Raw genomic sequence first — 16848 nt, 5'->3', positions numbered from 1 at the left:
CATAAATAATCCATTGGATGCTTTCCGAGATTCCATCGATTGCAAAAATGACAGACACCTTCTTACGAACTTGTTATGCTTTAATTTGATTTTAAATGGTTTTCAGTAATCAGTTAGCAGCATACAGCTTAGACGTTTCTCTTTCAGGTCACTGTAAACAAACCAACAAATCTGAGTCAGCGACCCTTGAAATGCACCAACGTGAATGAATCATACCCTATAAAGTGCAGTGTATATGTTGACACAGTCACGTTTTTTACTTTTGTGAGATTCTGCTCTGCTCTGCCATTGCTGGTTACACATTAAGATATGCTTTGACAGTATCATGATGGTTTTAGTTCACTTACTGGTTTGGCTGGTTTTCAGCAACAACAACCCTCTTAATCACTTGTGTCAATAACATATCATTAATGCCAATCTGAAAACAAGTCTTAAGCTGGTCTAAGTTGTAGGTTTTTTGTCAGGTGGAAGAAAAACTTCATGGTCAAAAGTATGTGGACACCTCTTTGCAATAAATGCGTTTGGCTAGTCAAATAATTACAGATCCCAACGGTACTCTCTACAGTGATTGTTCAACAGCTTTGGGTGACGCTTTTCTGCCAAGTAGGGCATGTTTCTTCCTGGATCAACCTCAGCCAATCAGATTCTAAGGAATAAGAAGTAACTTGAACTACAAAAGTAAAGGTTGTGTTTAGGGTAAGTGATATGACTTCTTCATAACAGAAGATGTTGATTTGGGAACATCGCACAAGTTAAGGTCCACCAAGAAAGGTCAAAGATTTTCACACATCCTACACAAAGTGCAAACCTATATACCTTTGGAATGAACTTGGACACCGAACTAGACTTAATGAAGAACAAACTGCCCATTAAAGCCCATGCTTCTCAAATTAAACAATCAACAAACACATATGGCTGTGGTGTTAGGATGCTCACATACTTTTGTCCATGTAATTGTTTGTGGGATACTGTTATATGCTCTTATTGATAAGGTAAACTGATAAGGTGAGTTTGATTCTCCAAATGGACATCTCACAGCTCTGGGGTCAAAGAGAGTGTCCTTAGCCAGAGAGGTCAGTGTGAAGTTCCTTATTCTTACGGACTTCTGCAGCGTGAAGCTCCTAACAAAGAAAAGAGAGACAGAATATTAAACATCCAATAAATAAGAACGGTTCTGTAGCCACCAGGAAGGAGAAAGAACTACTTCTCTTTTTTACTGACAGTAAAGTACAGCTGTAAGCTTGTTACTTGTTGCAATAGGAACTGTGTTAAAAAAAGAATAGAAAATTTAATTTCCGTTTTTCCATTGCACAAACAGTCACAAAAGCCAAAGTCATTGGTTCAGTTCAAAGGTAATGCATGAACTGATAGCATTGAATGCAAGTAATAAAGGTAGTTTTCAAAGGTGTCAGACAAATGCATAATGTAAAATGCATTTAATTTGCCATGGATTTTGGCAAACTGCTTCACAACACAATTTCAAGGAGGCTTTTTGAACGGGATGTTGGAGGCTGAGGATGATGATGACGGGGCAACCACACTCATATTTCCTATGGAATAATACACTGATAAATCATTCACAGTAGAACCAGGAACTTGTATTACACGTTCCTTCATGAAAACACAAACCAGACAGACTCACCTTCTCTCTCAGACGCTGCTTGAGAGCACCGAGCCGGGCCATGCGATTTTCTTGGATCAGCTCCATTTTGTGGTGGAGTTTCTCCTCAGTCATCTTGCTGTAGTTGTTGTTGACCTCCTGGGCCTTGGTGAGCACCTCCTTCTCACGCTCCCGTTTATCCGCCAACTGCTTCAGCACCTGCTTCTCCTGAGACTACAGAAAGAAGTGCAGAAAGGTGATGACAATTTTAATGTGAGACAGTGAAGACATTTTTTTCTGACATTCAATAACTGCAGAGAAAAAAGATGCCAGAAAGTGGGAAAAGTCATGAAAACAGCAAGAGGACTCAATTTTGTATTGTTTTGCTAATTTTTTCAGCAACAGATTCATACAAAGGTTTCTGTGCATGACAAATTTCAAGAATGGCAAATATGAACATATACAAGCACCTTTAAGATTCTCAGTTACACATGTGCTTTTGCTTTTAGAACGTTTTTCAATAGTTGAATGCATCTGCTAAATAATTAAATGTTATTTTAGTCAGCTGCATCCTGTGGACTAACTCTACCAGAACAAGATGGAACTGTCCAAAAAGCATGGGAAAGCCAATACCTTTTACAAGTTTATGTACAGTGCTTTTTATCTACAGATTAAATAATGAAGTGATATTTAATGGCATCATCATCTTACCTTCCGTCTCTCCTCGGCGGCCTCCAGCCTCCTCTGTAGTTCCCCCAGGGAAGGCTCTTTCTTCTGGGGAGGCAGCGCCAGAGTCTGGGGTCTCTCTGGAGATGGCTCAGTTGGACTCTTCAGGATGACCTCAAACGCCTGACCAGAAGCTCGTTTATCCAGCGACTTCACCTCCATATCTGAAGAAAGGTTGATGGGGACAATGAATGTGATGCATAGACTTTCTCATAGTAAGGCCTTCAATCATTGGCCGTCTGGCTGATGATGTTCCTACCTTCAAACTGACCAAAGGTGTTGGGAAGAGGCTGGGAATACAAACAAGAGCAGAGGAGAGACAACACCGACATCTCTCTAAGCTTCTCAGAGTAGGCTGCAAAAGAAAGAAATGTTATATGAATACGGTAAATATGACAGCAAATCAGTGATGCAAATGCATGTGGTGAACTTACCAGAACTTTACATGCAATGCAAAAGTATAGACACCTTTGGTCTACAACATGCTATGCTTTTATACACCCGTTATTACCTAGCATAACTCCAGTCCAGTTTATATATTTTATATTGTTTCTCAAGTACGTGTATCTTGCTTTAAGAATCTTTTAGACATCTACACTGAAAACAAGAATATAATGAGGACGATTGTCACTTTTTGTCTTTGTTTTTGTAAAATGATTTTAAGAGTAATGGAGATTGGTTGCAAGTTTTGCTAATACAACTTATCTTTACCTGTTTTCATAAAACCTGCAGGAACCCTGAAAAAAAATTAGTACGTTTTGAAATGTCTACTGATAACATGACTAAAATAATTGCATTTATAATGGGAAGTGTGCTGTTATTGGTAAAAGGAAGGTCGATTCTGTATTACGGCAAAATCTTACTCAATCAGATGTACAGTCATGACCAAAAGTTTTGGAAGTGACGTGAATTTTGTTTTGCAAAGTTTACTGCTTCAGTGTCTGTAGATTATTTTTCCATGTTTCTATGGGATACTGAAAAACAATGATAAACATGTCATATGTTTTAAAGGCTTTTATTGGCAAAAAAATATACATATGAGTCAGTATTTCCAGTGTTGATCCTTGTTCTTCATAACCTCTGCAATTTGCTCTAGCATGCTGGAAATTAGCTTCTAGGCCAAATCCTGACTGATGGCCATCCATTCTTGCCTTATTAGTTCTCCGAGTTGATCACAACACGTGTGCTTCTGCTTGTCCACTCGCCTTTTGAGGACTGACCATAGGTTCTCTTTGGGTTTGAGATCTGGGGAGTTGCCTGGCCATGGATCAAAAATTTCATCTTGATCTTTGAGCCACTTCTTTATCACTCTTGCTTTGCCACGACTTTAGAGTTGTTTCCCTAAACTGACCTTTATTGCTTCATGAAATATTTTTAAAAGGCTATGCAAATGCATAAATGCAAGAATGCCCCAGTCAACACACTAGGCATCAAAACTCAAACCCCACCCTCATGCATTATTGATCCGATTACTGAACCATGTGAGCAAAACCGTGAGTTTGTGTGAATGTGAACTCTGTGTCATGATAATCACACAATGCACCTCAATAAAAAAACATGGTATGAGGAAATGCATGCATGCAAAAGGGACTGGAGTAAACATTAGTCTTTACTAAAGTAGCTAATGGTGTATTTTAATTATTCCTCTAAGTGTGCATCAGAGCACGTTCATTTATCACCCATGAGCTCAAAATAAAGGTCACTTTGCAATAACTCGAAGCTAAAGAATCTAACTCAAATCCTGCTTTTTCTGCTGGACATTTGAGCAAACCACACAATATAAAGTGCATAATTTACTCCTGTTATTTCTGTATGATCTACATCTAATTCAGACCAACACAAAGCAAACTAATTGCACCAGTGTTGCAGAGCTGTTCCAGTCTTTGGCTCCTCAAGGTTTGTTTTAAGGTCTCATCAAAGTCAACATGAGACTACATAGACGACTGATTCCCAAAATATCCTGCCTGTATGTGTTTAATTTGATCCACACTTCACATCTTTAATATTGCGCCACATTTTGCAGCACCGCTACCCTCCAAATGAACCTGTGTTTTTATAGCGCAGCATCTGCAGTGTTCAGCATCAGCGCACAATAACAAACAGAAACAGCCTTTATTAAATGGATCGCTTCATTAATGATCTCATCTCTTAGAATAGTGTGTGCATGGATGACAAAGGACATATTCACCAGTGCTAATGTCATGTTAAAAGAAGTGATTCAGCAGTGTGTCATGCAATCTCTCGCAATGCAGGAATCTCCCCATTCTCTCAGCGTCCTTCCTACAGAGATACAGATTATTCTGGGTCTTACCTGAAACTGTGCTGTCCATCGCACTGTCGGAGGACGGATGGATGCTGAGCGGAGTGAAGCGCTGAAGGAGTGACGCAGTGGTCTGTATTATCAGAGGAACGATGGATGGAATGTGGAGGGAGAGAGAAAGGGAGGGAGGAGGAGGAGGTGAAGGTGGAGAGGACGAGAGAAATCGAGAAACGGCATTGCTGATAAACCAGCAATTTTGTCAGATCAAGATATAAATTGAGGAAAAAAAGATTTAAATAATGATATTGTGCCATTGTCTCGGAAACAAGCTATTTTTGCTGCTTGCATACACCTTCGAAAATAATTTTATATTTTGGCATAACACTAAAAATGATTAAGTCATTTGGGATGAGAAAAGTTCATGCAGCATCTGTTTGCTTGTTTCGATATTTCGTTGCATTTTGTATGTGCATTGTATACTTTTTGGGTTGCTGTATCTGGTAAATGCTTCTAGATATAGTTGTCTGTTTAAAATTTGTATTTGTATATCTTTGGTACGGTTGATGAGGTTTTGAAGAAATTAATACATCGTTGACAAGACTAAAGATGCATTGGGTTCAGCTGGACAACATTTATTCATTTTCCAATCAGCTATTGGTGACACTTGCAATCCTGATATATTTTGTATGCCTTTTCACATGCTGCTATGCAATTACTTACTAGGCTAAATTAGTCTAATAAGTCGAATAAGTCTTTAATGTAAAAAACATCTTATTGATGTTTTTATCTTGAAAAAAAATAAAAATAAATAATAATATATATATATATATATATATATATATATATATATATATATATATATAAAATAAAAAAACTTAAAAAATAAAAAGTCAGGAACATTTTTTTTTTTTTTTTTATATTTGCAATGGAGTGAAAAATGTTAATTCAAGATAAATTCTCTAAATTAAGTCTTACAATTTTGCCTAAAAGAAAAAAAAATCTTTTTTTTAATATATATTTGCATTGGAGTGAAAAATTTTAATTCAAGATAAATTCTCTGAATTAAGTCTTACAATTTTGCTTAAAAGAAAAAAAAAATCTGTAAAAATAAAGCAAGAAAAAAAAGTTTTTTTTTTGTTGCATTGTAACACAGCACTGATATTCTAGTTCTGTTCCAGATCCACAGATGCACCATTACACAAGTCTTCATACACAATTCATGTCTCTTCTGAAGGCTTGCGTGCGAAGAGTGTCTTGACCGAGTCTGCTGTCCTCAAACAACCGTCTGATTCAATCGTTCTCAAACACTCAATGTTAAGACTTCGTGTTAGAGATCAGAACAACAGAAAACACTAAATATGAGAAAGAGTACTAATGATGTCTGCCTTAAACACCACTGATCAGCTGATTAAACACAAACTGGGAATGTCTGGTAGTTTGGGTTTGAGGTGATTAACCACTGCCTTCATGCAAAATGCATTCAGCCTATACAAAAGTCAATCAATAAAAGCCAGTCCTGACTAAACAAGACATTTCCTGGATGTGTAAGGGTTGGGGAACCATCTGTCGTGCGGATTAAACCCAGACACAAATACTTTCATTTTCATTTATTATAGAATTGGATAGTAATCAGAAATTAGGTTTCGATTTGTCGGGTCTGAAAAACATTGACTCTTGAGGAATGCCTTCATAAATGACCGGTTTAATCTGAAGGCATGGTTTTAAAGAAGGTTTTAGAAGACAACCTAAAAAACTCTTCAGAAAACAAAACTAGCGTCAGTTTAGCATAGAAATATCTACAGCATCACAACATAGACATCAAACTCGGAGTATCACCCAAAAATATCATAACTTACATGTTGCAATGTAACTGCATCCACTCTCTGAACTCTCAAACACACACACACACACACACACACACACACAGCGCTCTATGTGATGTCCTTCTGTCTGGGAGGACGGTGAATGTTTCGGATCACGCATTTGACCATCCATTCAATGCCGTCATTCACGCCCTGCCTGAAAAACACAACCGTACAGAAAACTTCAGAACATTTACAGGATAATACAGTAAAAATCAATTTCAAAATAATCAAGGATGAGTTATATTTAATCATTTTCATTTAGCTTTAAACAACAAAATATAAACTACCAGCCAAAGGTTTGAAATGTCTTTTCTGCTCACCAAGGAAGCATTTATTTGATCGAAAATACAGTAGAAATTTTGAAATATTATTACAATCTAAAATAACTATTTTCTATGTGAATATATATTATAATGTAATTTATTGATAAACATTTATCAAAGCTTTATTTTCAGCATCATTACTCCAGTCTTCAGTGTAACATGATCCTTCTAAATCATTCAAATATAATATTTTAACATCAGAAAACAGTTCATAACACTTTACTTAAAGCCTTTATATATATATAATGCATTATAAAATTGGTTTAATGCATTAATTAGGCCTTTTCATAAACCTTATAATGCACTGTATGATCTCATGAATAATTGAAACCACAGTTAAAATGCATTATAATTACACCTTTAGAAACGCATTAAAACACTCTGTGACTGACCTTTCGATGCACACAGTTTTTGTGCATTTCTCAAAACTACAATATATATTACATTTTCTTTCTTTTTCTTTGGAGTGCTTGAACACAGCAGTGCTTCCTCACAACACTGAATAATAAACGAGGCAGACGTACCCTGATAAAGCACTGCAGGGCTGCACCAGACAGTCTCTTTTACCGATCTTGGGAGCGCAGTCGCTGAAAGCCGTCTTGATGTCGGGCACAGACAGACAGTTCTGAGGAACAGAAGACAGTCAGGACTGTTTGTGAACACAGTGTGGAAATAAAGGAGCACAGCACCACCTACAGACTGATGAGAAGCGCACAGATGGTTTTGGGTTCATACCTCCACGTCCTGTTTGTTCGCCAGCACAAGAAGAGGAACTCCTTCCAATACCTCACTGCTGATCATCTTCTCTGTAGGACGGAAACATCACGTCATTAGACACGGATTCAGGAAGAGATCATCTTCATGACAGATTGTCACTGATGAAGCTAATCATCTTATTTACTTTACTGAGTAAAACAGGTTTTGCATGGGAGCAGCTAATTAAACCCTCATCAGAATAACATGGAACAAATTCTGCTGCTTGTACAGGGTTGAACTGATCCCCGTCGCAGTAAAACTCACCGAAAGCGTTCTTGGATTCTCCCAGTCGCTCCTCATCGGTGGAGTCGATGACATAGATGACCCCATGAGATTCTGCATAGTACTGAAACATGATGAATAACACGTTAGGGATATTCAATGCATTCACAAGGCAAAACTGACAAGCTCTCCAGATGCAGTGACAGCAGCAGGATCAGATTTATGATGTGTGTCACCTTATCCCACAACGACTGGAGCTCTTCTTGTCCTCCAAGATCCCAAAACATCAGACGAGCTTTTCCCACATCAATGGTGCCGACTGAAACAGAAACAAGACTAATTCATTAACCTTGTGGTGGTGTTCGGTCATTTTTTTAAATCGCTATTTCATCAGAATGGTATTGAATTCCATGATTTTTATGGCAGTCGCTATGTGACCAAAAAAAAAAAAAAAAAATTTGTAAATGGTCACATTTGTGTTGTTTATGGTCAAAAATGACCACCACTGGAAATTAATGGGAAACATGGAAAAATACAGGATTTTTTTGTGTTCACGATGCAGAAAAACAGTGCTCAGCAATGAAGGGGTTAAACTCTAAAAATATTTTAAAAAAAAATTCAAAAAAAAAAAAGTAAACCTTTACAAAAAGTCTAAATATCCACAACATAATAAAAATAAGTAATTATTAAATATTAATTAGTACCTTGAAATTCTCTCAAAATACTAAAATAATAAATAAAAAATATTATAGAAAAAAAAATGTTACTGAAAATAAAAAAAAGTTTACAGCATTACTCACTGTTGAGGCCGACTGTAGTCGTGATCTTCGAAAGGTTCATGCCCTTGTAGTTTTTGCTGAATTTTGTTTTTGTTTGTTCCAGAAACGTCTAAAATGTTCAATAAAAAAGCAGGTCAAGTGAGCAGTCAACATAAAAACCTCTAGTCATCATATTTAGTGTGGATCTAAAGGAGCTGCCTAACAGAAAAAGATGCAAAACCTAGTGTGCCAACGTGACCTAACTAGTGAGCATTTTAGTAAAAAAATATTGCAGTGAGCAGCCTACAGCACCTTTATAGGCAGGATTATTGTTCCTCATAAACCCCCAAAATTTTACTAAATCAGAATGAGTTTTCTGAAAAATGTTAACAACAAATGTAAACAAACATCTACTAACGTAACTAGCATATTATTACTGAAGGAGGCGTTAACTGTTCATTACTAGTTTTACCGTTTTTCCTGCATTGTCCAGACCGAGGATCAGGACGCAATACTCGTCCTTCTGAAACATATATTTGTAGAGACCCGATAATAAAGTGTACATCGTCAATATCAGACTGTCGACCAGCTCACATCACAAACACAACACTGTGTACAGTTAGCTTAGCTTAGCTTAGCTTCAGCGCTCACTCGACAGCGTCAGCGGTCATGAGCTCCAGAGAAGATCACGATATAAAACACGGTAGTTTATAAAAAACACAGCTGGGAGAGTCAGTCAGTCAGATGCTGTTCACGGTTTGATGGCTCATTAAATCCATGTTGGCAGCGGTCAGTGATAAACACTTCCTGGAAGTTGTTGGCGATTTTTGATGCATTGTGGGAAATGTAGTTCGGCGGCAAAGATCGAAAGATCAGTTTAATTAAACAGTCTATGGTTTAATTCAGCGATAAACACATGGGTGCATTGTGGGAAATGAAGTTCGGAGGCATAGATGGAAATATCACTTTAACTGTAATATAGGAAACTATATATATATATATATATATATATATATATATATATATATATATATATATATATATATATATATATATATATGTCACACTTTCATTTCAAAAAATTTTGTGCAACTGTGTTTCTTATTTTAGATCAACATTTGTGTCGCCATTTTATTTAAATGTATTTTTGTCATGCAATAATCCAGAATGTATTATTAAAACAATAATTAAAACACGGCCATGTTTTATGAATATTTGAAATTTTTGCATTGTGACATTTTAAGATTCTTTTTCTTATTAACTAATATTAAGCTTTATTTTCTTTATAAATAAATAAAAACTCTACACACACGCACGCATTTCTGTTCCTGCTGTTTGCTGGACAGCGTCTCTCAGAGGATCTTCATTGTCCTTGATCGGTTTCCCACTCTGTTCTTTTTTCTTGTCCTGAAAACTTCCAAAAACACTTTCTTTTCAGCTTATTCTGTCCCTCATCACTCAGAACGATCATAAATCCATCAAAACCATATCATGAAGAATGAAAGTGTTTCAACACTCTTAGCAGAGAACTCAGATGCATCAGTTCTTCTGCTTTAATTTTGCATGCATTTAAGGAAAAACACATTTCTATGGCAGAATGAACTCTTGACTGGAAGTAAACCTCTCAAACCCACACATTAAACATTCTTCCCATGGAAAAAAAGGACTGCTTTTCTCTTACTGTAAGACACTCAGCATCCATTCAATGCATCTGGGACCTTCGGAACTTCCAGTAACATCCAGCTTCATACACACAGAGCACATCCATTCATCTGCATGCACAGTCTTCATCGATGGCACACTAGGCATCCATCACACTTTACGTGACACGATGCCCTGCCCACATCTGAGATGTTTTATTCCACATTCATGTTCTTCATGCATATATCCATGTGTACAGTAAGTGCATGTGTGTGCAAGACTTATGTGCATATTTACGGTTCAAAAGTCCGCTAATGGACCATTACATGCATGACAAGATTCCACTTTCACTTACATTAAGGCAATAATAAACCCACAAAAACATGTTCAGGTTAGAAAAATCACCTGATACTGCTAAAAATACTAGGCTTGCACAAACATGAAAAGGTGATTCCAGACTATTTTGTATTTAATATAAAGTGAATTGCATTGCAATAACTGCACTCAAACCTTGTGAGATTGCTTTAAAAGCGTTTGATTCACTTTAGAGTTCATTTGGAGCATTCACATACAGTAAAAGCCAACATTCATAACTTGACCTAATAGACTAGTGGAAAGAAAACATAAACTACACTTGTTTATTTCTTATCCTTATCTATATTCTAAAGGTTTTTGCAGAGTTTCTTGTTCATATATCATTTGCCGGATTTATGTAAAATTTTAAAGCTCTAACATTTTAAAGATCTAAAATATTCAAAAAAATTTAATGATCAGAAGTTCAGATTTCTGTTCTGGAAATGTATCAAATTAGTGGATATTTAATTCTAGAATGCCTAATTTGTATATTTATATGACATTTAAGCAAACTTTCATACAAAACTCTTAATATACTGTGATTAATACATTTTGGAAATATGGTATATGAAATCTATTCAATTGAGCGGTCTTATCTAAGAAAACACAACTTAGCTTTGATTATTTACAAATTGTAGGCCGTTTCTGATTACAAATGATAAAATTAAAATTGTAATTATAGTAGTAACATAATCTGGTTTACATATTTTCAGTAATTTTGTGTGATTACTTTTAGATGACTTTTGACCTAACTCATTAATCAAATAAAATTAAAAGGAATTATTGTTTACCATATTGGTAAAAAACATATTAAACAGCATTATGAAATGCATTAAACATTACGCATGGGTTTCCCAAACTGGTAGGATCATTTATAAAGAAAAGTCTAAAAGAAAAAGAAAGAAATAATTTACTGCCATTATTATGTGATGATGTAATCCATAAAAAAAGTATTTTATGCATTACAAGTACTACAAGTACTTCAATTCGTAATCAATTACTAGCCAGCACTGCTTATAATCTCCAAATGATATCTTCAACAGATAAAATAATAACCAGTTAAACTAGAAAGCCTATGAACATGAATGACAGCAGCATCTGAACTTTCTGATATACAAAGTTTATTGTACATTTGCCCATGAGCTCATGGATCTGAGTGACTACACGACGGATATGCTACATAATAATCAAAAGCTATATAGATATGGCATTCAGCGGTTTAAAACATGCCGGCAAGCGTTTACTTTTCTTGAGAAGAAAAATAAAAGACAATAGTGCTTATCATTTGTGAAAAACAGCAGTCGTGGATTTTATCCGAGACTGTCGAGTAAACATAGGCGTGAAGATAAAATGAGCTAAAGCTGTAAATCAACATTTCTGTCGATGTGAATGGCATAAGTGTCAAACATAGACAAGAAACTTAAGGCTTGTGGGATGTGTGACATGCACGGGCTGTGTAGTATCACAAACTTTCCTTCCACTGGATTCATGCGATTGTCTACCGAAGAGTATGCAAGGCTGTTTCCACCTCAAAGGTAAATGTCACTTTTTATCTCACAGCTCTATGGTATCTCACAGATATGAGCTGAATTTTGAAAAAAAGAAGAAGAACTAAACCTAATAGTGAGGAAGTCAGAATTCTGACTTAATTTCTTGCAGTTCGAATCATTTTTCTCAGAATTATGTGGAAAAACATTAGAACTGTAAGATATAAACTTACAATACAATAAACAAAGAATTGTGACACAAAAAGTTGTAATAATATTTTGTATTGCCATGAAAGAAAAAACAATTGCAAGATTTAAACTTAATTAATAAAATAAATGTAATGTTTTATATATTTTATCTTGTAATTAGGTGTTTATATCATAATTATGATTTTATATCTCATGACCCACAATTCTGAAATTATATCATGTAATTCTGACTTTCTCATAAATCTGAGCATATAGCTCACAATTCTGAGAAAAAAATTATAATTGCGAGATAAAACTCTGAATTGCAAGATATAACCTGAATATGAGATATTAACTCAGAATTGCTAGAGAACTCAGAAATACAATAAGATATGAACTAAGAATTGCATGGGCAAACTCAAAATTATGAGATATAAAACAAACACATTACAAGATTTAATATATAAAACATTAAATTCAAACTCTATTTGTAACAATTATGAATTATGAGATATAAACAAAAATTATTAGATATAAACTCAGAATGCTGTCATTCATTTATATCGGGGTTTTTTTGTCGCAATTCTGAGGGGAAAAACTGAATTATGAGATATAAACTCAAACTCAGAGGAATGAGATATAAACTCAGAATTTTAAGATATAAACTCAAAATTATGAGATAAAACTGAATAATTAGATAAAAATTCAGAATTGTGAGATATAAACTAAAACTCAGAGGAATGAGATATAAACTCAGAATTTTAAGATATAAACTCAAAATTATGAGATAAAACTGAATTATGAGATAAAAATTCATAATTATTAGATATAAACTCAAACTCCGAGGAATGAGATATAAATTCAGAATTGTGAGATATAAACTAAAACTCATAGGAACGAGATAAAAAACGCAGAATTATTAGATATAAACTCAAAATTATGAGATATGAACTAAAACTCAGAGGAATGAGATATAAACTCAGAATTTTAAGATATAAACTCAAAATTATGAGATAAAACTGAATTATGAGATACAAATTCAGAATTATTAGATATAAACTCAAACTCAGAGGAATGAGATATAAATTCAGAATTGTGAGATATAAACTAAAACTCATAGGAACGAGATAAAAAACGCAGAATGAATAGATATAAACTCAAACTCAGAGGAACGAGATATAAACTCAAAATAATGAGATAAAAATTCATAATTGTGAGAAAACTCAGAATTATGAGATATAAACTCAAACTCAGATGAATGAGATATAAACTCAGACTTTTTAGATATAAACTCAAAATTATGAGATAAAACTCTGAATTATCAGATATAAACTCAAACTCATAGGAACGAGATATAAACTCAGAATTATGATATATAAACTCAAACTCAGGAATGAGATATAAACTCAAACTCAGAGGAACAAGATATAAACTCAAAATAATGAGATAAAACTCAGAATTATGAGAAAACTCAGAATTATGAGATATAAACTCAGAATTTTTAGATATAAACTCAGAATTATGATTTAAACAAAATTAGATGTAAACTCAGAATTTTACATTTGGCAATTTGGCCTATAAACTCAAACTCTCAAAAGAATTACTGTATGAGATATAAAATCAGAAATACAAGTAAAAAGATAAGAACTGCGTAATAAAAAGTCACAAATATCTTTCTAATTTTGTATTTCGTGATGGAAACTGGCTTCCATAGATGGCGAATAATGCAGTCAACCTGGTTTCTGAGAAGCGCCAAGTTAAGATTTCTTCCTTAAATATGCGTTTAACAATCAAAAAGCAAAACATTTGGTCTGTGAGGATAATATTGAGTACATTTTGGGAGTAAAAGCAAGACTAGCAGCTTTCTTGTTAAAAAGACCATGACTTTTGTGAGTTGTGAGTCTGAACAGTGAAAGCAAAACAACAGCATTTAGAAATACATTCACAAGCATTTCAGAACCAAACATTTTCACACAACAGGAACAAAACCGACAGCGTTATAAAAGATACCAAAGGCAATTTAGCAAAATACAGTAGATTCTTTGGAAAACAAAGTGAAATCAAGCAAGGCAGCTGTGACGATATTCAACTCATACCACTGTTAAAGATTCACTGGGACTGAATGTGCAGAACTCAACCGTACCTTACAAACAAGTACCGTGGTGTTACCGTAGTATAGTTGCGGCAGAGAATACCATATTCATGTAGCATGGTATATACATGGTAATACAAGTACTTCAAAGAATACCAGGGTATTTTCAGCCACATGACCCAACTGAACCAATGACTTACATCTATATGTCTCTGTTAGTCTAAATTATGTTCAATGGTCATTTACCACAGTAATGTTTGTATGTTATATGAACTCAAGAAGTAATTCTGCTGCTTTTGCATGCAATTTGGGAAAACCGGGGCTAGTTGTCACAGGGCAAAAATGGTTTGAGGCAAAAGTGCAAATACACATGTCGGTTTTTAATTGTGTTTTTTATGTTACATATTTCAAACAAATGTATTTCAATAACAAATCACTATCAGCGGGAGGTTCCCTTTTAACTATAGCATATACTGTGACAACATGCCCCACCATACACTGCAAAAAAAAATTTCTTCAAAATTTCACATTTAATTCTATTTTAATGTCATTATTTGTGACATTTACTATTAATTTGCTGAGTCAAAATTGTAAAGTCTCAATGCTCAATATTTCAGCAAATGCATGAACTGATACACATTGCATGCAATGTAAGTCTCTTTGGATAAAAGCATTTTCCAAATGCATGAAGGTAAATTAACTATTTTTCCTGAGCAATAGCATTTTGTAATCAAGACTTTCAGGATTTTGTTTGTAAACAAATCAAACCAGTATAAAACATGTTTACTTTGTGACAACTAGCCTCGGTCTCCCCCATAATGTCCAACACAAGCAGCAGATGAAAATTATTAATCTTTTTTTGGAGATGTGCAGTCTGCCTGTGTGAAGTGCTATCAAACAGATACGGGAAACATACGTTAAATCCAGTCAACTGTCCGGTCTTGATACAGACATTTTTGTTCGGTATGGTTTTAACCAATGAAACAAACAATAAAAAGCAACAGGACTACAGAACTACATCCGAACAAGGCAAAACGACACGTGCATTTCTCGTGTGATCACAGTAAATTAGTGCATTCAAACTAGTGTTTTTCCCTGTTTCATGAGTGAGATTCAACTAAATAACTAAACAGTTAGTTCATGTTCAACTTTATACTGTACTACATCTGTCCCTCATGTTTTCTGATGGTATCTATCAGAAAATTAGATGATTTTATATTGTGAAGTTTACATTATGAAACGGACACTTTCGATGTTACAGAAAAAGTTTTAGGTATTGCTTCGGAAGGCTTAGTATCTTTTAGAAAAGAACAATATTTGCAGAAAATAGGCTTTTATTTCAAGAAGCTATTAATTTACAGTATGAAATTAACTATTCCTAATAAATATTCCTTATTAATTGACATGCAAATTACTAATCAAGGGAGTATTAAAAACTGTAAACTTGAGAGACTGATATTTTATATTTCATATGTACTCGAAGTGAATTTTCTAGCTGTGGTAATTAATTAAGGGAATATTGTGATCTACATTAAGTGACCTGGTTTAGAGATGTTTTAAAATTCACAAGCTGTCGTGAAGTACATTCACAAGCGAACATGGACGACATGGTACTACAGAGACATGATTTAAAGGGACATCTTTCATCATTTACTCGCCCTCATGTCATTTATCAGCAGTGTTGGGGCTAGTTACTCAAAAAAGTAATATATTACATATTACATATTACTCTCAAAAATAGTAATGCCTTACTTTACTTTATTACTCCCTGGAGAAAGTAACTAGTTATATTACTAGTTATATTACTAGTTACATCTTTTTTTCTTAATTACTCTATGATTGCCTGAGATGCATCAGATGGAGGGAGAACATACAAAGGAGGAGTGTTCTTTAGGGTCTTTATCAGTGGCGGCTCCTGCCAATTCTCTCAGGGGGGGCAAATGTTTGCTCTATTAATGAGGATAGGTCACCCATTCAATTTATAAATTAACGGGTAGTTAAAGATGTAAAGGGAACCGAACTACTATAGTATTAATTAAAAATAAACTGACATTAGGAATCAATCTCTTGCACTCCTTATTTTTCTATATCCGTGTTAACACTATTCAGCAGCATATGAAGACTAACACTAGGATGTGGTTTTTCCAAAAAATACTTTTTACTTTTCGATTTCAGTTTAATAAGAAATAATTGAAGTCACATAAATCACTGTTTACACAACTCACTTATATTACTGCTCGTCAGTACACCTGTTCTCTAATCAGCGGTTAATTCCATCAGGTGCGTGATTTCACATAGAGCAGCTGTTACTACACAGAGCCGTTATTAACTGAGAAGATGCGCAAATCCACGTTCATTTTCAGCGTTTATTGGCACGGTTGTATGAACATATGGTTCACGCACCTGATGGAATAAACCGCTGATTAGAGAACCGGCTTTACTGAGATGCGCATTAACGAGCGGCCGATCGTGATCGGAGCACTCCTACAAAATAATTACTGAATCTCCACCCGTCGAAACTAGCTTTCTGTTGCTGGGAACCTTCCTCTGAAAAAGAGCTTGCCATTGTTGACGC

The 16848-nt window shown here is 34.8% G+C and overlaps 2 protein-coding genes across 2 annotated transcripts; both read right to left on the bottom strand.

The window, feature by feature from the left end:
• Nucleotides 1-59: 59 nt before the first annotated feature.
• Nucleotides 60-5362, bottom strand: LOC128016060 (stathmin-3). Its single transcript, XM_052600415.1, has 5 exons — nt 4638-5362; nt 2586-2681; nt 2312-2490; nt 1643-1834; nt 60-1121 (listed from the first exon to the last, which is right to left on the bottom strand). Exons 1-5 carry the CDS (start codon nt 4654-4656, stop codon nt 1062-1064), a joined length of 546 nt encoding a protein of 181 aa, XP_052456375.1. The 5' UTR covers nt 4657-5362; the 3' UTR covers nt 60-1061.
• An 816-nt stretch (nt 5363-6178) lies between these two features.
• Nucleotides 6179-9337, bottom strand: LOC128016058 (ADP-ribosylation factor-related protein 1). Its single transcript, XM_052600414.1, has 7 exons — nt 8983-9337; nt 8553-8640; nt 7989-8071; nt 7795-7876; nt 7510-7580; nt 7299-7399; nt 6179-6605 (listed from the first exon to the last, which is right to left on the bottom strand). The coding sequence occupies exons 1-7, from the start codon at nt 9073-9075 to the stop codon at nt 6518-6520; spliced, it is 606 nt and encodes a 201-aa protein (XP_052456374.1). The 5' UTR covers nt 9076-9337; the 3' UTR covers nt 6179-6517.
• Nucleotides 9338-16848: the final 7511 nt, after the last annotated feature.

Source organism: Carassius gibelio, chromosome A6, assembly GCF_023724105.1.
Source record: "Carassius gibelio isolate Cgi1373 ecotype wild population from Czech Republic chromosome A6, carGib1.2-hapl.c, whole genome shotgun sequence".
In the NCBI taxonomy this organism is placed as follows: domain Eukaryota; kingdom Metazoa; phylum Chordata; class Actinopteri; order Cypriniformes; family Cyprinidae; genus Carassius; species Carassius gibelio.
Note: the sequence above shows the minus strand (reverse complement) of the source record. Positions and strands in the feature narration are given on the sequence as shown.